This window comes from Juglans regia, chromosome 3 (assembly GCF_001411555.2).
Source record: "Juglans regia cultivar Chandler chromosome 3, Walnut 2.0, whole genome shotgun sequence".
NCBI classification, from domain to species: domain Eukaryota; kingdom Viridiplantae; phylum Streptophyta; class Magnoliopsida; order Fagales; family Juglandaceae; genus Juglans; species Juglans regia.
Window position 1 is genome coordinate 9033770 of NC_049903.1, and position 21475 is coordinate 9055244.

At 34.2% G+C, this 21475-nt stretch overlaps 1 protein-coding gene across 2 annotated transcripts; it reads right to left on the reverse strand.

Moving 5' to 3' along the window:
* Window positions 1-942: 942 nt before the first annotated feature.
* Window positions 943-13883, reverse strand: LOC109008550 (calcium permeable stress-gated cation channel 1). Of its 2 annotated transcripts, none has more exons than XM_018988684.2 (12): window positions 13542-13883; window positions 12458-12805; window positions 12196-12354; window positions 11686-11821; window positions 10899-11000; window positions 10492-10611; window positions 10311-10391; window positions 8917-9257; window positions 8585-8830; window positions 5191-5515; window positions 4046-4279; window positions 943-1573 (listed from the first exon to the last, which is right to left on the reverse strand). In XM_018988684.2, the coding sequence occupies exons 2-12, from the start codon at window positions 12766-12768 to the stop codon at window positions 1286-1288; spliced, it is 2343 nt and encodes a 780-aa protein (XP_018844229.1). In that variant the 5' UTR covers window positions 12769-12805; window positions 13542-13883; the 3' UTR covers window positions 943-1285. The 2 variants fall into 2 exon arrangements, with proteins under 2 accessions (XP_018844229.1, XP_018844228.1); XM_018988683.2 differs by having other exon boundaries at window positions 988-1573; window positions 13535-13883.
* Between the last annotated feature and the right edge of the window lie 7592 nt (window positions 13884-21475).

The window sequence follows — 21475 nt, forward strand, 5'->3', positions numbered from 1 at the left end:
TCCTTCCTCATCTAAGGAAATAATATATATATATATATATAAAGGAAAGGAAAATTATGACAAAACAAAATTGATTTTGGGCAGAATTAGATGGTTGTTTTTATTTTTTTAATGCCAGTTTTATTTTTCAAATATAGATTTAATTAAAATACAAATAGAGTGGAGAGGATGATATCATAGCATAGCACGGCAACAAAAATCACCTTAAAAATCCTCTCCATTTTAATTACAAAATATTGGAAGTATTTATGGTTAATGAATCTAAAAAATATAATGTTAAAAACAAGGTGAATGAATAATTAATCTTTTTAAGTAAAAATAGAGAGAATATTTATTCGGATTTAATGGCCCAGATTTGTCGGTTGTTCCATTTTCCTAAATAATAAATAATATTGCAGATACTGCGTATATATCTGAGGATAACGTTGTGTCGTTGTTTGGGCGCACATGGTTTTGTTTTGGCAAACAAGGGGTAGTTGTTGGGCAGTCTCGCCCTCTCGACTTCTGGTGGTTGAATAGAAGGGGTCTTTCAAAGCAGTTCTTTTTCTGAGCCTGTCACAAAATTCACACGTCAACGGTTGACTTAAATCTAATTTGAGATATTTTCAAAACATCTGATTATTATTTATTATTTTATTATTATTTTTTAATATTTTATTATTATTTTCTCATTTCTATTCACAAGATACCTCAAAAGACCTTACTTTCCAAACGCAGACTAGATTTTTCACTACAATTTTATCAAGAGTCGAACTACCATATCATCCAGAATAGTCCACTATATTTTTGTAACTTTTTTATTTATTTCTTATTTTTTTATTCTTATTTTTTTAATATTTGTTAAAAACAAAAAAATATATTAATACACTTAAAATTACTTCTTTAATAATTAAGTAAATTTTTAATTTTTTGTTACCTAGCGATCAAGTAGAACGGTACAACTTGAGGGAAAGTAGTTTTTTCCTTTTATCAAATAGTCTCGATTGATAAGAGGTGTCAAGAGGATCTTTCAATTTACAGATCAGTTTAGAAATACTCGATACACGCAAAATGTTGCATTCACCAGCCTGTAACCTAAGACGTCACATGCGCACCTTGCCTCCCTCCACCAACTACTGCCAGAAAAACAACAAATTTTACATTTTCCAGCCTGTAATCTGAGTCATCACATATTCACATGCTTGCCACCAACTGCAAGAAAAACAAGAGATTGCTTGCTTGAATTCCTAAAGGTGGTTGTGACTTGTGACCACTTTTGTTTGTCTGTATACACTGGTCGTGCTCTTTAATTTACAATGCCATCTTTTTCGGGCTTTGGGTGTTCTTGAATAGCCTCAGGCAGGGAGGGGGAGGATGCACCACTAACTCTGCTGGGTACTGGCGTATTCCTTCGGGACTGGCGTTTTGTGGGCACAATTACACTCTCATTCTCCCAGTTTTCGCCATTTTCTTCCTCATCTTCGTCATCTTTACAGGCTTTAAAAACTGGATGTATGTATGAACTTTGAAGATAGCCTTTCAAGTTTATGCTGGGTTCCCTTGCACGTTCTAAAGTGTCTTTCATCATTGCTTCCTGAACCAACAACATGAAATACTGACGACAATGAAGTGAAATCACACAGAGAGAGAGAGAGAGAGAGAGAGAGAGACTGTGCGTGTGTGTGAAACATCGAGTAGAAGCAATAAATATGAGCAGAAAGTGATAATATCATATGAACTGAGGTGATAATATCGGGAACATAGTGTCCAGTTTACATATTACATTGAGGACGTAAGAACTAAAAGTAGAAGCACTAAATATGAACTGAAAACATGAGTGATGGAATATAGCATCTTCATTGAGTGGAATTCATCAAAAGAATAAATATAGTCATCTTTCAGTATTTCATGACAGATTCTCTCGCACACAAAATACAGATAGACTCAGGCCTATTGCCACACAGCCACAGAGTTCAATTCTATTTTACTCTTTCTTTCTATAGAAACCAACACTAGGTTTCAAATGTCATCAAAAGCTAGAACCAGTATATGATGACGTTGGGATGAGGTTATGGTGTTATAATTAGACGAGCACGGTTCTGGAAAATAGTCTTGACATGAAAAATGAAGTATTCTATGCATACATATTGAGATCCTAGTTCCTAGCTTGTATTTAGGTGTTTCAGCTTGTAAACTTCCTGTGAACTTGGGCTACGCCTATTTGCTTGCTTTAATAAAATCTCTTATTATTTAAAAAGATAAAACATATATTGAGATCCCAAACTCAAAGCTTCGAAAAAGCAGGTTTCTGCCTCAATGCTTCCAGCAAGCAGGTTTACGCATTTAAAGCTATGTTTATGACAGAAGACGGATACGGATGCTTATTCAAACTTTGTGCGAACCATGCTTATAAAAAATTTCTTCATGATACGCATTATCATAATCTAGGCTACACAAAAATCAGAGATCTACAAAAACTCATTATATGTGTCCCCTAGAGAATTTGAATATTGCATCCTCCAAGCAAACCTCTGACACAGAATTTTCAAGACAGTGGAATCAGATTAACACTGGATGGGGCTGCAACTATGTAATCGAGCAAATTATACAAGGTTCCACAAGCTCAATGGTCAGACATCTCTATTAGGCAACCAGATTACTGCTCTGTAGCCAAAAACATAAACTGCTTTAACCAATAGTATGACTTAAATTGTTTTAGTGGCATCGTGCCTTTATCTGAAACAGCACTAAAGAAAACTTTATATTAATTGTCCTATGACTAAGATTGTACACAAAAGCATTCAGTAACAAATGCATTCAAGCAGACACAAGCATCTTCCATATCAAAAGCCAAAGCATGACAGTTACCATACCAATCGGAGAGAATAAAAGCCCGCTCGCTCTGAAAGTCCCACTCTCCATTTTTCTCAAAAACAATTCTCCCTCCCATGGCTTCTCACCAGAGGAAGGGAGAAGCACCAATCCCTCTCTCAAACCTGATCAATTCCCACCTCTCCACCTCTTCCCTCTTCTTCATTTCCCTTCTTTGTTCTCTCCATTGTCATAAGTTTTCCTTTTCTTATCCAGTTGTTAAAGGCTGAATTACAGAAATCTAACCATCACCCTTCCACACAGGCCACACCAGAAGAACTGCAGTCCCCAGATCCACCAGGCCCAACAATTTTCAAGTAAAAAATGCCAGTGGCGTAGGTCACATACCATGACTGCCACCATCTTTTCTAGGCCTCTTTCAACTTGTTTTGGAGAGCCACCCCCTAGGTCTGGTTCTCTCACCCAATTTTCCTCGGTAATTATTTTCGTAGTTTATTTTATTGTTGGCATTCTTTTTTTCCTATTGGGTGGTGGCCAGATCTGCCTTTTTTGCCCACAACCGTCCTATACATGTCCTTCCACCAGATTCACAGCCCTTGGTTCCTCCATAGCATGCACCACCAAAGACTACATCTCACTGGCACATGTGGTTAGCGAGTGCCATAACCCGCCACTTCTAGCTCTAGTATGCACCCCTAGAGCTCCAAATCTCACCTTTTCCACCTTTTTGTGTAAGATTAGATGCCTCTTTCACTGGGAGTTACCAGCATGTGCTCCCTTTTCCATGGATGAGGGAGAGGAGATCCTCACCGACTGCCTTAACACAGTCGATTTCAGTGCACACCCAAGTGTTGTTGGGTCCTCCTTCAACGAAAAAAACCACCTTTAAGGTGACCTATTTCTTGACCTCAAGTGGAGAAAAGTTCCATTTTTTTTTTTTTTTTAAGGTGTTAGTTAAGATCTTCCATCCCTTCCAATTGTGTTTTCAATCTTAGTTAACTTTATCTTGCCCAATTAAAAAAAAAATTGAGAAAAAAAAAAACTTAGCCCACACTCACATACTATGCAGTTATATGCATTTTGATAACAAAACTATCACAGATCATTAACTTCAGGAAAAGGTTTAAATGCAGACCGCTGCAGTGATGACAAAAAAGCCAGCAAGTTTCTATCAATATGCATGCAGTTATTTAAAACAATAAGATAACTTTGCAAGTTGTAATTTCTAACAAACCTGTAAGGGATATTTAACAAATGCCGATTCATAACGGCCTTTGCAGAACATATGGAACCATATGGTTAGAACTGGAAGTGCAATAAGAAACGGTGTTGAATGGGAAGCTTCTTTTGTGCTCAACAATCCCAGAAGAAGCACTTGTGAAATCACCAATGCAGTTAAAATGCGCCCATGGACATCAGGCCAAAATGCTGCCGCACTCTCATACTCTTGGTTATAAACATTTATGATCTGTATTTACAGAAGTACGAAGTGTTTAAGAAACAACTGAAACGAAAAATATCTTACAACATTTTTGTGTAAGTGAAAACTATCTAGCAACATTTTTTTATAGGTAAAACACTAAGTGAAAAATACCTAACAACATAATATATGGTAATGCTAAACAAAGAATAAATATATGAAAGTACACACATTCGAGGAGTTCTACAAATCCAGGATTTTGTTGAAAAGTCTCAGATATGTTATATTAACTAATTAAGATTGATGACTGTAATGCTTACAAAAATTCCACGAACACTATCTACTATCTACCACACAGGAATTTCAGTTAGTTGATCTAATATCATAATCATTTTGATCGACGTGATTTGACTTTTTGAAGTGGACTACACTGTTTAGAATAAAATGCATCATCGTCTACCTTCTTTTGATTTCCTACCAAATACCTTTAAAAATACTGCTATTCTTGAGAACTGTAAAAAGTAAATCCCCTTGACTACCCATGAAAATTTTCAGGTCTTTGCTCCTAGTTAAATCTTTGGACGGATGTACACACTACAGTGTGGAAAATCTGAACTCCCTCAAGTTAAATTTTATAATTGATTATACACGGAAACACAAGCTAAGATTTCATGAATTCTGGTTTCACTAGAGTAAAATAATTGGACACTGAGCACCGAATGAACACCTCCCTGGAAATTTTCTTGAAACTTTCAACAATTTATAATATTAAGTAAAATGTTGCATATTTTTAAATTAACAGTTTTTTTTTTTTTTGGCCTCATAGATTACTTTGCTCATAACTATAAAAGTTGGAACCATTCGTCGGACTTAAACTGCCATGACCAAAAGCACATGTACTTAAAACCTCGATTGACCTTAATGCATAAAGTTATATAATGAAAAATACAATTCTGTACCTGATGACGGAACACAACATAGGCAAGGCCAAAGAAAATGATTATGAAAGGAAGTATAGCAGGTGTCACTGTAGCGTAAACAAAGCCCAGCAAAAAATAAAATTGTATACGAGGTTCTCCTGTGTTGAAACCAAGACTTCCTGGATCCATTGCCTCCTCCCTGTCCTTTTCTGTCTTCACCAGGAAGAAATTCTTCAAGTGGTAAATAATGAGAGGTTTCAACATTAAAATTTCCCCAGCTATACCAGCCCATCCATCAACCATAATATAAGTTATGAAGAAAGTTGCTTTCATTGGAATCGCCACACCAATTGTTTTAGGTATCCTGCCAGAAAGAAAAACATATGTGCTTAATTGTATACAATCTAATTCTGAAAGATGAAGTAAATAAGCTTGATATATGAAACACATTTTTTTATAAGTAAAATAAAATCTATAGAAACAAGTAACAAGACATAACCCAAGTACATGGGAAGTATACAACTGAGAACACCAAGTTACAAGTTAGGAGCTAGAGATGGATACAAGAGAATCATGAAAGCCATCCCCAATGAAAAAAATAGCAGAAGCCCAAAGAAATAATATATGAATGTGAATGAGACATGCCTATTGCGATTATCATAGGCGATGTACTTGCATCAAAGGTGTAGTAAAAGATTTACAGAATTTTATGCTGGTAAAAACAATTAAAAAAAGCAATATAAATAAGAATTGCCGAAGACAATCCAAGACATGGACCATAGAAAGCAAAGCCACATCCACAAAATAACTATAGCCTTGTGCTCATGCACTAAAAGAAGAAGTCACATAGCGCCCACCAAGATACTCATTCATGTGCTTACAAGATGAGCTACTCCATCCAACTCTTTTTTTTATTGGTACCACGTGCCTGGAATAAAGTCCCAACTAATCTCAAGGGTTCACAAACCCTCGGCACCATACCATTAATTACAATGTTCATCATAAAATCCCAATCAGGTTCTTGCTAGGGACTCTATAATATGGTTTATCAATGTCAATAATTATCAGATATCATCTTCAGCCTCTGTTCTACAGAATTTTTGTTTCTAAGTTTTAGTGTCATGCATGTAAGTTGCATTTTCCTGTACAGAAGCGATCAACTTTGAAAAGAAATTTTTTTTTTTTATCGGTAATCAAAGATAATATATTCATAAAAATAGGCGTAGCCCAGGTACACAGGAAGTATACATGAAAACACGCCTAGCTAGAGGAAACAATAGAAAGAAGAAGATCATGGACACTACGTCCGTTACAAACTATAGCCCCCGCCCATAGAAACTTTGAAAAGATAGATATATAAGAACTTCATACAGTCACATAATTTGCCTATACTCCTTTACAACAGTGGAAAGCTCCATTAGGAAGGCTCGTGATTGGGAGGTTTGTGTCTTACACTGAATTTTTAAATTTGCTATACTTATTTCGAGCTGGTAATGCAGAAGCGGACAAGATTGTTTGATTCCTTCTGGTAAAGGAAAATTCTATGTGCTCATACTCTGGGGCCCTCACTACTTAGGATAGCAAACACTTCCCTTGGAAGAATATTTGGAGGAGTAAGGCGCCTCCTTAAGGCTGCCATCTGTGTTTGGACTGCATCCTTAGGGAAGATTCTGACCATAGACAACCTAAGGGAACGTAGGTTTATCCTTATTGACCAGCGTTGTATGTGTATAAATAGTGACTAAATAGAGGATCATTTACTTCGACAATTGTGAGTCTGCCAAGGCCTTTTAGAATGATTCTTTCAGTAGAGTGGTTAATCTGCTAGCTAGTTGGAGAGAACTTAAGGCTATCCCCCGTGTTGCAGTTCTATAGAAGATGGCTCCCATTTGTATACTATGGTGTATTTGTAGGGAAAGGAATGACCGAAATTTTGAGGATCAGGAGCGTTCTCTGAAAGAATTTAAGATTTTTTTCTTAAAGACTTTATTTACGTCAACCATAGCTATAGATTTTAATGGTCTCAGCCTTCGTGATTTCCTTGTATCTGTTTCTAGTTCCTAACTAGGTGTATTCTCTTGTATACTTCCAATGTACTTTGGCTATAGCTATTTCAATATTAATAAAGTATCTTTTACTTAAAAAAAAAAAAAAAAGTTGCATGTACATATTGCCAATATGTATAGGCGATTTTATTTTGGTAGGGCTAGGCTCCGACTCTGACGGAGTCGGAAATCCCAACTCCGAACTTTGACTCTGACAAACGTTGGAGTCAAAATTGGGCTCCGACTCTGATCAAAGTTGTCGGAGTCGGATTCGGAGCATCGAAGCCACACACACACACAAATAGCTTGGCCGGCCGCGTTTGTGACACCATCGAACGAAGGCATCGTTGACGCTGCTGAAGCCACCGTGATGATATGGAGCCTCAAGAAGGAGGATTGTGTCATCCTTGGAAGATGCCTCGATAAAAGCATAAAGGAAATGGCAGGAGACTGGTTGTTGGAGCAGTTGAGACAGACAAAGACAAAGATTCAGAATTACCCTCTAATAAACCGCTATGATTGAAGAGGAGCTTGGATACTAAGAAACTTTGTCCCAAAAACTAATTAATATGTGTGTGTGTGTGTGTACTATATCCAAATCAAAGAAACTAATCCGTCAAAAAGGGAAAAGTTAAGCCGTCGATGAACAGGAATGAGCGGTCGAGATTGGTACCTCAAAGCTAACATTCATGTGGCTATAAAACTAGGCATGTACACACCCTAGAACCGAAAATCTTAAAAAAAAAAAGTAAAAAAGCGAAAACGACGTAATTTGAATCCAAAGCAGTGAAAGCACGTAAAAAGCAAACTTGATAAAGTTGGTTCAGAAGAAAGACAACTTTATGTTGGTTCAGATAAAAAGCAACTTCGTAAAAAGGAATTAGCAAACTCAATAAGGTTGATTCAGAATAAAGTTGGTTCAGACAGATTTACATACACGGGAAAATAAGCTAATAGAAAATGGTAAAGTTTAAGGCAGCGGGAGGGGTGAGACAGCAAAGCAAAGATCGCAGCATAGATTTGCTCCGAAATTTTTGCTTAGTCGGAGTTTGGAGTTCAGAAGTCAGAGACGATATCGGTTCCGACTCCAACAATAGTTTTCAAAGCAACTCCAACTCTAAATGCAGATTTTTCTGATTCCACAGGAGTTGGAGCGGGAGTCGGCCGGAGTCGGAGCCGGCGGTGGTTTTGCCCAGCCCTAAATATTGGAGTCAACATAATGAGTATCTATTCCCATGCAAATCAGTTAAGATCCAGACACTCAAGCAAGTATATATATCTCTAGAACACCAGCATGCACATGCATCCACACATAAAATTATACTTTATTGCCAAAAATAAAGACACTGAAGAACAAAGAGAACAGTAAATCTTTGAGAACAACATACTCGCTTGCTGATTGATGAATAAATGAATCTAGTTGTTCGAATGCACTTCCAGTAATTATGCTCCCGAGGAATACATTTACAAAATTGAAAAGATAATATCTAGAGGCCGATCTCCTTTCAAGAGATGATAGGGAGATAAATCCTTCAAATTTAGACATTATCATCAATATTGTTGGCAGAAAAATCAGGAATAACTTCAACACAATCCCAGGTAGAAAACCTTGGATGACTGATTTAATGAAATTCCTGCAATGAGTCGGAGCATTGTGAGTTATTTGTAGTATTGCAAACTAATTATAACTCAAGAGGCCTGACGGTAAGAGCAGGCTTACTTTTCGACAACAGGCTTCAAGAATGGTGCTGCTTTCTCAATTCCCTCGAGACTTGCTAGAGATTGCACAAATGCAATGGGGATCATGAAAAAGAAGGTCAAGAAGAAGAATGCAACACCTATAATTAGCTTTCTAACTGTAAGGGAAACATATGGAATAGCCAGGTTTTCCCAATACACATCACGTGGCTCTGGGGCCCAGTCTGTTAACCAAATAGTTGGATCTCTGGATTGTTGCGTTTGGGCACAAACAGCAGCACCCCATCGAGTTTTGAAAGAAACAAATGCTGCAGGCATTATAGACTTCGGATCATTTGCAACTTTGTCCCTCTCTGCTGCTATCTGAAGGAGCAGTGATCGCTTTCTAATATTAAACCTTGAAGTGTATTCAAATTGCATACAAAACAAAAATAGCACAATGGAATGCATAAAATTAACTTAAACCTAAGTGGATCTAAGAATGCAACAGGCAGCACCAGAAAAGTCCATAAAACGTCCTTGCTAATGTAAACTTTCTCAAATAATTCAGGACAAACGAATGGAAAAATCTACCCAGGATGGAATAAATGTCTAATGTTCCACCCAAATGAAAATTCATAACATTGAGTACAAAATTCTTCCAGTAGAAAAGGGGGAAAAAGAAACCAAAACAAAACAATGTCCCTTGGAAAAGCATTTGGTGGAATAAGTTCCCTCTAGGGTTATGATCATGACCATGGAGACCCTATGGAAGAAGAATGGGAGAACTAGCAACCATCTATTGCTCCATTGTGATGTAGCTAGGGTTTTGTGGAAGTCGATTTTTCTCCTCCTAGAGATTGAGTGATGCCCCCCAAGGGTGGTGGAGCTATTGGTGGTTCGGGGTGGTAGACCGGAAGGTAATTATGTATGAAAGATGGTGGCTCTGATGTGCTTAAGGTGGTGTATATGTAACAAATGCAACACCTACAACTGTAAAGACCAGAACATACAATTGGTCAACCACTCATGCCAATACCAGATTTTCTTCTTTTGTAAATTTTCTAAATTCTTCTTCTCTTTTCCCTTCTTAGATAGGCATTCTCCTAGATACTTCCAGTAAACTTGGGTAGCATCCTTTTACACTTTTAAAAAAGATTCAGTATTGTTACCTATAAAAAGAAAATGTCCAAGCATGCCCCGTTGACTAGTGGGTCTCTTTGCTAGAGTAACGTGATACTTGAGTTGGGAATCAAGGGAAACTAACGCAGAAAAATATTCACTTACTTTAAGATGACAGAATGAAGCATAAGGTCCTATTGGGGCTCTTTTCTGAGTTGGAGGTGGCTAGGAAATGATCATGGGAAATTAACCAGAGAATACATTCATAATGTTAATGAAAATAATGAAAAATACATGCAAAGGTCTGGTACTTACTTCTTTTGAAAGTTTTGCAATTTCAGACATGTGATGGTCAATTGCATCCACTCTATTTCCCCAAAGCCCAAGAAAACCAGTCTGGAATTGAGCATGTATACACAAGTTGGAGTTAAAAAAGGTACTATATCTAAATACTCGTAGAAGGCTACTAAAGATCAATCAGATTGCATTAAAGTACCTTCATGAAGGGCCTCTTAGAGGGATCTCTAGAATATTTATTATTGTAGTAAACAAGCCAGTTCTGCATTTTTTTCTTCTTCTTGACCAATTTGGCGAGCTTGTTTGCATTGTATACAACCTTCATATTGCAATTAACATACATTTAAGCCAGTGAAGTCATAAGCACAATAAGATAACTGTATAAATGATGATCGCTTATCTATTTCTTGCTCAGGAATCATAGATCCCTAAAATAGTGTAACCCTTAGCTTGGTTGCATCAGGTCTCACAGCTGCCATTCAAAAAAACTTGAGTTTTCTGGATGGCAGGAGTTTATATCTCCTTAATGCAAATCAGAGTCTGTGACAATCATCAGTTTTCAACCAAAAATCCACAGAATATTTATTCTGTTTATCAAAAACCAACCTGATGAGTAAGATAGTGATTTGGATGGTTGACTAAAAAAAAGTGCTCCACAAGCTCACTCACTGATTCATCAGGGTCAGGCGGAACATTTCTGACAAGGACCTGAGAACAACCAAAATTTGCAAGACAAGTTTGTATCAGGACAGGGAATATAAAAACTGCACGTTTCTCACATTCTAACAATGGTAACTTGATGGGTAAAGAGCAAGCAAGTGAGAGACTTCCTAATTTTTGGATAGTGTATAACAGAGCATTAACATGAGCACGGATTTTCCAAATAAAGATTGTAGAACTGATATATCTATATCCCAAATACTTCGTGACCTCCTCAAAAATAGAATTTTAATACTTCACTTCTTTTGGGATGAATTATATATTATATTTACATATTTGAATGGTGATAATCTTCATGATTTTGTTTTAGCTTGTCCTAGTTCCTAGTTTCTAGCATGTATTTAGGTGTTTCCGCTTGTATACTTCATGTGTACTTGGGCTATACCTATTTACTTATCTTCATAAAATTTCTTATTATTTATAAATATATTATATATGGGACCACCCCCAAAGGCAAAAACATGCAACAGAAAAGTAGTGAAACTCTTTAAATATTTGGGTATCGAACAAAGGCAGAGAAGGAACTCCACCATTTTGTTATTAAAAAAATAAAAAAGAGGCGTCACTGGTGAGCCTCTATAAATAGTCAATAAGCTGCAAAGATCAGTTCATCACACTTTTCAATATTAAGTAGTAAAATCTGAACAAAATCGTAAGACAGAATTTGTCCCACCGTAAATTGATTGGGACGGCGTTTTTCTGATGCAAGAAACTGCAACCGCATAAAGGCAACTGTCTCATACTCCTTTAGCAAAACATAGCATGCCCAGAATGTAATGGCATAAGCCACCAGTACATGGCCCCAAAACCTGCAATCCAGGACTTTGCATGATTATTATGTTCAGATTCTGAAGACACAGCAAAATATGAATAGTTCAACTGTAATGAAATTGCTTAAAATCTGGTTTTTGGATGATTCCACTGTTGGTAACGCAAATACAGCTTCTATTTCTGGACAATAAAAATGAATTCAACTGAAAGCATGATAAGTTGGTTGGGCAAGATTTCATAATCATGGATAATTTAACTTGGCAAATAACCAATGTTATGAAAATACCCAGAAACTAGGGTTTCATTAGAGCACCACAGAACAATTATAAAGGATTAGAAATTGTTCAGAATGGTTAATTCATTCATAGAAAAGATAAGGCAAAGGAAGTCAGCAAGGAAAGGGGTTTCAAACCTTTGTGATCCAAGTGGGACATTTGAAATGGAGAACTTGTCAATGTCACTAGAAGTTACATTAGCTATCTTGCTGGCTAGCTCTAAAGTGCTATTTGTAAAGTTCACTGGCACTAAGATAGCCCACACAAGGAAGGCTATAGGAACAAATATCTTGACTCTGCATGAATGATTACAGAGAATCAGCACTATATAATCCATTAAGTACTACATTTTCAAATAAACTTTCTTCCAAGTCAATTTTGGCATCAAGTGCTACATACCCTATCAAGTATATACGCAAGTAAACAGCAGAATCCAATCCAGCATGGTCAATGAGTTCAGGTTCTGGCATTCTCAGTGCATCTGGCATCCAATTCAGAAACCTTAAATATGATCTATAGTCCAGATTGACAAACTTGCTTACTGCTCCTGATGCTGTTGGGTCGGTTCTTAGACCCTTAAGATACCACTTAGGGAAGTACACTCTATCATTGAAAGGTTGAAGCCTTAAAATGGCAAATACCACAAAGAAGATGAATGCGGAGAGAATGTTGATAGCTGCCGAAACTCCAATATCTCCAAGTGTAGCCATTTATATTTTATATATCGTCCAGAAAAACGGTATTTTCCTGTAAAATGTGCAAGAATATGAAAACCAGGTTTTAAGCAGATAACAACAAACTATATTTCAGGCTTCAAACAATATTCTAGAAATAAAACTTCAAATCCGAGTTCCACGTCTATTTTAAACCATATACCATCCAATAGCATACATCATCACCATCACCGGTACCCTTATTTTCATTATTGTTGTTGTTGTCGTCGTCGTCGTTGTTACTATTAGTGCTGCTTCTACAACTGTTATCATACCATCTCCCATGAAATCTGGTAAAGCAATCCAACAGCACAAGTTTCCGATGACAGCTTCAGTTTCTCCCCATCAAAGATGGAGAATTTATACTTTTTTTAAAACACAAGCGTACGCAATTCAATTCCCACAGCTCATCATTAAATACGAACACATATTTTTATAAATATGACATTTTAAGTTCTATAGACCGAAAACTAATTCAATAAGACATCAAACAGATATCCTAACTCACCCAAAATAAGAAGATATATATAAATATTCTTCGATTGATCACAAGGATCGAATTATCTTTTTCCGGGAAATAGTTTCCGGAGAAACTAACGCAGCCGAAGTAGAAGAAGACTTATCCAATCAGAGCTAGTTCAATACCATTTCAGATTAGAAAAAAACATCAAATAGAACTACCCAATGCTTACACGATCGTAACCAAATCAAAAGCAGAACCAAATAGTAAAGCGCCGATAAAGCAAGATGAAGAAGTTCATACTCCGTACTCAAACTACAAAAGTCCGTTACACAGAGAGATGGCGATCTGAAACCGGATCAAGGTGCGTTTGGATTGCTTGCAAACCCCATTCAGAGCCAGAAGAATATATTCCACGACCCCTTCCTAGGAAACCAAAGTCGGTACGCTAAAATGTGCTTCTCTTACCTTTTTTTTTCTTAATGGCACAGAGAAGTCAGTTCAAGCAGTGTGTTTGGTGCAATTTAGAGGAAAGTGAAATGATTACGCAGATAGAAAGGGAGATTTCTTCGTTCGGAAACAAAGGAAACGGAGAAGGGACTAGAGACTCAGAGAGTGTGTGTTCTTCGTGCAGCGCCTGACATGTGTGGGTACTTTGGACACTGTTCAAAGATATTATTATTTATTTATTTAAGATATCTGCTGATTTTAGAGTCCAACTGTCCCGATCTGAGAAATTGATTTTTCTTTTTCTTTCTTTTGTTCCCTTCAAATCAATTAATACCAAATCAATTCCTTTGCGACGTCGGCAACCTGCCATGTGGGGTATCTTAAGTATGAACGGCTACTTTTTGTGTGGTTTAGCCGTTAGAGTGCGCGGGTGGAAAATAACTATGACGTGTAAAACAAATTTTTGTACTTCCAAAACCGCCAAACAAATTATCACCGGAATATCTTATAAAATAATGTTAGTATATTCTTTTATTTTATTTTATTCTCTCATTTTGAGTGTTATATTGATATTTTTTTAAAATATTTTTAAAAAAAGTACAATTTGTTTGCAATTTGTTTTACAAAATTTAAAATTAAAGTAACATAATAGCATTATCTTTTTATATAAAATTTATTAGAATAATAACTTTTTTATAAAAACTTAATATAAAAGGTTATTTATACTTGATGACGTCTTAATTATTAAAATGATAAAAATTCTAAAATTTAAATTTAAAATTAGAGTTCAAAATGAACAAATTGATAAAATAAGACGGATACTCAATATATATAATATTTTTCTTAAAATTATATGTAAGTGTAGCACTATTCAAACATAAATATGTTCATTTAACACGTGAATGCATTATTTTTATTAAAAATAGTAAATACTTTGATATTTTATAATAAATAAATGAGTTATTTTATTATTAAGATAGTATATAATTATTTATATTATTTAAATTGTAAAATTTAATTTATAATATTTAAATTTTGAAAATATAATTCTTCTAAATATAGAGGTCGATTTTAATTTAATTTAATAAATAAATAAATTTGTCCGTTTCGATTGTGGGGCGTGAGATGACGGATGGGAAATGGATAAGGTGGGGGTGACGTCTTGGATAGGTGCGGAGAGAGAGAGACAGAGAGATGGGAGTGAGAGCCAGGTGGATGGGTAGAGTTGATATATGAAATTTGTATTAAGTTACATATATTTTTTTAATATATATTAATATTTATTAATAAAATTGATATTTTGATATATAAAATTAATAATATTTTGATATATAAAATTTATATTTTTGAATATATAGTACTAATTGTTAAATATAAAAAAATTAATAATTTTAATAAAAAAATTAAAAATAATAATATTTTATTATTATTTGATTTAAATATGTATAATTCAATATGTAAATTTTTCTTGATATATAAAATGAATCTTCAAAAGATATGATTTTGAAAATACATATAGAGAAATTAATGCTAGTGCTCCAAAGTTATGTTTTTTTAGATATTTCAAGAATAATAGTGAAAAAGTAATGAAAATATAATGATAGAATATTAAATAGTAATAAATAATAGTAAATAGTAGTGAAAAATAAATGAAAAATAATAATAAAATAATGAATAAACTAGCCCAATTTGTTTACTTTCATAAAACTTTTCATCTCATCTCATCCCATCTCATCTAATCATTACAATTTTTCTAAATTTTCATACAAAATAAAATAAACAATACAATTTTTTCAAATTCTAAAATAGAAAAAATATTAGAAAAATATTTTATTCAATTCTTAAATTTTATTTCAACTTAACTCATCTTATCTTATCTGTAAAAACAAACGAGACTTACAGGCGTATAATTAAGAAGTTGGCACAACATTTTCTTCCTTTATTATCAATAAAATCCAAGTTTAAAATGATCATAGTAATATTAGCATTCACAATGGTTCATTTATTTTATCATTTAAAATACATTAACAAATTTCACTTTTTTATTTTATATACTATTTTTTACAATATATCATATATCAATTTATCTATTTTTTATTCATATTATTTAAATAATATTTTTAGTATTTTTAAACGTTTCCTTTCTACTAATAAATTTGTAATATCCATTTTTTTATATTTTCAATATATTATTATATACAATGTAATATAATTCAGTCCTATAAACACAAAATAAAAATATATAAGCCAAATAAGAATTAAAAATAAAATCAAAATATGAAAAAAATTGGATAAATAATATTTCCAGTATATTTTTTTAAAAAAAAATATAGGTATTTTAAATGATGAACAATAAAAAGAATTTATATTGAAATGTAAAAGTAAAAGTAAATGAGGTAATAAATGAAGTATAAATAATACAATAATTGTTTGAAGGATGAACATGACCCTCTACATGAAGTGGGTTATTGTAGCAATTCGTATTTTATATGTTCTTTTACATAATCGGATGAAACTCATTTTATAAACAATTTTTTAAATAATTTATATTTTTTGTATTATACATAAGCCATTGAGAAATGAGAATGCTCTTGGATAAAATCTCACATTTAAAAAATAAATATAAAAATGTAAGATTCACTTAAAAAATAAATAAAAAATCTACACAACCTCCTACTATTCACATAACCTCCACACACCACACTTTTTTTAATTTTTAATTTTTTTTCTTTTATCAAATATTTAATATATGAAGAATGAATAGAAAAATTGAATTAGTTTAAAAGAATAAACTAAAAAAATTTTAAAAAATATTAAAAATTTTAAAAATTTTTAAAAAACGTGGTGTGTGGAGGTTGAGAGGTTGTGTAACATTACTAAAAAAAAGAGTGATGCTAAGGGGCACGCCCGCAGTGACCTAGGCAAAATTTACTTTTTTAATTTTTTTTATTCATATTTTTTTAACATTTTTAAATATTTTAAAAAAATATAAAATAAAGTATCAATACACTAAAATCAACTTCCTTAATTAGTAAATAAAAAACAAATTAAATACATAAACAGTCAAAATGAAGAGATAAAATAGAGGAGCATAATAATATTATTCTTTAAAAAAAGTTAGTTTTTTAGGATGGATATTAATTTTTTTTTAAAAAGTATGCGAAACTTGCATATTATTTTAATATTATATATAATATTACTTAAATTATAATTTAAGAATACTCTGACAGGCAAAGCATAAAAGTTGGCTATCTTCGAAATCATTTTCGACTGCATTAATGGATATGGTATATTTTGAAAGAGTTTTTTATTTAAGCATTAGGAAAGAAAAAAAAAAAAAAAACTGAACTTAACAGCAATATTTTATAAAAATTATAATCAAACTTTCCACTAAAGTATTCGGTCTCCAATATGTATTAGTTCTCCATGTGCCAAACAAATGGAGATGGGTTCAAACACATCATCATCATCTAATGCCTCAGTGCACGGTGTCCATACAAAAATTACTGGAAAAACACTAAAGGATTTTTTTCCACTGGACCACTACTTCTGGGCATGATGATGTCGCCAAGTTGCCTGTATTCGTTGATGATTTGATCATAACATTATGTGGGACCAAAGATTTAATCACATTGAATTGAATAATAATTCAAGGGGAAGATGAGAGCCTTTTCAGTGCACTGTTTGACAGAACCTTCGAGCAATCTCTGGATTAGCCAAATGAAAAAAAAATTGCCTATTGGGAGCTATTAGGGCAAAATACTGTGTGCTCGCTCTACTCGATTACACCAAGCAAGTACGCCTGAATCGAAAAGTCAAGTCAAGGACGAGCTGAATTGGGTTATGCAGAGTGTATGAACAATTAATTTAAGTTACAGTAAATGCAAAATAAAAATCATCTTTACTCTCTACTGTAGATGAAAAAAATCTTATTTAATTAGAATATAATTACTAATTAATATATAATTAGTAGAATGGTAAAATATAATAAAAATATAAAAAAATGAAATTAATATTATTTTATTATTATATAAAAAAAATAAATATATATATATATTTTTTTTACTTTTGGCTAACCTATTGAAATTACTCCACATCAAGCAACCATTAGCTATATGTATATATATATTATATGCATTATATATGGTTGATTCGATAACTTTGGCAATGGATGTGAAAGAATTAGGGCCCAAATTGCCACAAGAAAGCTGTGGACTTTGTAAATTGTGATGGCTGCATTAGACCTAAAGCATCATGCGGATTTTGTCTGTCTGCATCTTTGGTGCTAAAAAGATTTCCTTTTTTTTTGAGAAAACGATGTGCACTGTGACATGGAATCCACCGATCCTCCAACACGAGCTAGTTCTTGTCAGAAATAGAAGTCTCGGCTACTAAAACCCAATAAAAAAACAATTAAGAAATAACACTGTCTATTAACAGGGGCAAGATAATTCAAGTTCCGAAGTTTTTGTTTGAACATGTTGCATCTGGGATTTTTGACACGAGTCCTTTTGTCACAACATGGAACAGTTTTATCCATAGCATCTCACACATATTACACCAAAGTTCTGTATTATATTTTCATAGAAAGAATCAAAATCCCAATCTTTTCTGTTTAAGATGAAAGTATGATGTATAACATATATAAGATGCATCATATTTATTAAAAAAAATCAAATTACAGACTTACACATTAACAATATAGTTGATGTGTGACTACAGAAATTTGTAAATAGATTTATTCTCATTAGAATGAGAAATCACCTTACTGATTGAGTTAAGTGAATAATTTATCAACAAGACTTAGCCGGGTAAGAACATCTTCCACTCAAGGTGTTGGTGTTCTTAGATGACAAAAATTTAGTGCAACATACTCACAAGTTAAGGATATTACATTAAATTCCTCCGTTCTTTTCCTCTCTCTTGTTACCGCGCTCTCTCTCGGCTTGCCGAAGAAAAAAACTCGGTCATAGATCCGGCGTGAGGGGTGGGAGCTTCGGCTCCCTTCCCCTCCCTTCCTCCTCCTCCTCCTCCTTCCCTTATCTTCTTTGTAGTTTTTGTTTTGTGTTTTGTGTTTTTTCAGGAGAAATAAGTGTGAACCGCCGATCTAGGTCTTCCCGCCGCCACAAGCCAGCACGCGCCCCGCCATGGTGATGCCCTGCCGCCGATCTTAAAGACCACCGAATACGGCACCGAACGGAGCGGCGAGTAGCCCGCACGCGCGGCTCGAAGTTACGGCGTCGGTCGACGCGTGGCCTCCACGCACCACCCGGGAGCCCTCCGCCAACACCACGTGCGGCGTTTCTGGAGTCTGTGAGTCCGAGACCTCCAAGGTCGACTGGCGGTTCCCCCCCAGAGTGGCGCGTGCACTGCACGCGCCACAGCAGCTCCTGTGTTCTGTTTTGTTGCAGTGTTTTTTCTTTGTAGTTTTCTTTGTGTAATGTAGTCTCTAGGATAAATAAAAATCCAAAAAATTAGTACCTTCGGATTTTGGTCCGAATGGAGTATTAGTCCCCCCTCCGCGTTGACGGAGTTGTTGGGGTTTGGGATACCCTACCCTGCTTAGTCAGGGTATGGGGCTTTGTAATCTCTGTCCTGGACAGAGAAGGTATTCTCTCTGAAGATTTAGGTCTTTAGAGATTTACTGTCTGGACTAGACCATGTCAGTCACGAAAGTGTACTGGGGAGTTAGTAACGTTTGTAATTGATTTGTTTTTCAAATCAACTTTGTAAGTCCTCTCTTAATGAAGGTTGACACCTGTTTACTCAAAAAAAAAAAAAGGATATTACATTAAATTAACAAAGTATTTCAACTACTTCAGGAATTTTGTTCTTGAGCCACAACTCAAGCATATAAGAGAATATGAACAATAATAGATGTAAAAAAAAAAAAAAGAATAAATATAGATAGAAATTACTATTGGGAGCGCATCCATTTTACACACATGATGTGATATCATCTAGATCACACATATTTTCAAGTGAGTGTTGGGAACAATCAACTAGAAGCAGTTACGCAGTAAGTGCAAAGTGTACACTACTATAATGACTTCTCTCTAAAATTACTAAAAAAAAAAAACATAAATATCAAGTACAACTAAAAAAAGGCATAATCCAAAAAGATTCAATATTCATTATCAAAGTACAAATGATAGGTACACTATCATTTTTCAACAACTATTATCTTTTATTTTTTTGAGAAAAAAAAAAAATATCAAAGTAGTAATATAAAGGTGTTGTCTTCCCAAACTGCTGCTCTGGAGGATAAGGAGAAACAATTCTGGATGCACTGTATTTTGCTCTGAATTCATGCATCTTCTTTCACCGGTCGTCCTTCCCTCAGTAGAGTCAGTACAAATATCACTACCCTATGACTTTTATTTCTCTAAAAAATTTTGCTTCGAAACCCTATTACGTATGGGCCTATGGACTGGGCTAACTAATAAGGCCCAGAAAGCCTAACTGTGCAGACCAAGTTCGCCTCCTAAGGTCCATGGTAAAGCGACAGACTTCGCCTTCGGCCATTCTCGCTCTCTCTCTCCACGCCGAATATTTTTTCTCAACTCTCTGCCTCTGGTCTTTCCCTAATCCATTTACTATATATCAAAAATTCATAAATTTACGTATCAAGTTACGAACAATGTTAGGTAAGCACCTTTTTTTTACGGAATAAAAAAAAATCAGCGCAAGAACAATGTTATGTTAAACTCGGAGTACCAACCTGTTTAGATGTTGAGTTAAATTGAGATAAATTAAATTATTTATAAATAATAGTGAATTAAAATGATAGAATGAATTTTATAAAACTTATTTAAGATAAATTTAGATATTACGATGAATTTAAATATATTTATAAAAAGTTAAAAAAAATTATAGATTCAACATGTAAAGATATATTGAGTTGAAAAAGAATTTATGTCTTACATGTAAAGAAATTTTAAGTTGAGATGAATTTAATGATTTGAAAGTTTAGTATTTAGATGTTAAACTCACTTTAAAATTAGACTGAATTGAATTGACAAATTCCAACCAAGCCTAAGTAGGGGTGTCAAATAGTGTTAACGGGTCGTGTTCGTGTCGTGTCAAGGTATATACATTATACTTAATGGGTCGACACGAACACGACCCGTTAAGGATTTCGTGTCAAAATTCAAACCCGAACATGACACGGTAAAATAATGGGTTGACACGACACGACCCGTTAATGAATAAGAAATAAATTGACACGACACGACACAACCCGTTCCGTTTCAACTCGTTTACGTTAATGGGTTGAACAGACACAATACGACACTACCCGTTTGACTTAATTGATTTTATATAAATATTTAAATATAAATAATATATATAAAAAATGAAAAACTAACTACATGTCTAAAATTACAATTCAAACAAATATGATCCACACAATTTATAATAATATTCATTATTAAAATTACATTTCAAATATAATAAACAAAACATACAATGTAAACGTATTAATGTTACAATCTCAAATATACTAAAAAATTAAAAACACAGATTTAAACAAATTTAGAACTGGAAGAAGGAAGTGGAGCGTCCTCCTTATCCTTTAGGTCTAAGGGTATAAAGGTAAATTTAATTTTCTTAACGGGTCATAACGGGTTGACCCGTTAGTGACCCATTAAGCAATCGTGTCTTAACGGATCAACCCGTTTTGACCTGAACCCGTTAAGGCTAAACCCTAACCCGCTTTTATCGTATCGTGTTCGTATTGGATTAACGGGTTGCGTCACATATTACCACCCCTAGGCCTAAGGCCTAAGTCTATAA

Coding starts and splice junctions, on each gene's coding strand:
- LOC109008550 (XM_018988684.2), bottom strand. CDS start 12,768: ATGGCTACACTTGGAGATATTGGAGTTTCGGCAGCTATCAACATTCTC. Junction 10,392..10,491: donor CTAAGAGGCCCTTCATGAAG/GTACTTTAATGC, acceptor GCTCAATTCCAG/ACTGGTTTTCTTGGGCTTTG. Junction 1,574..4,045: donor TTGTTAAATATCCCTTACAG/GTTTGTTAGAAA, acceptor TTGTTGGTTCAG/GAAGCAATGATGAAAGACAC.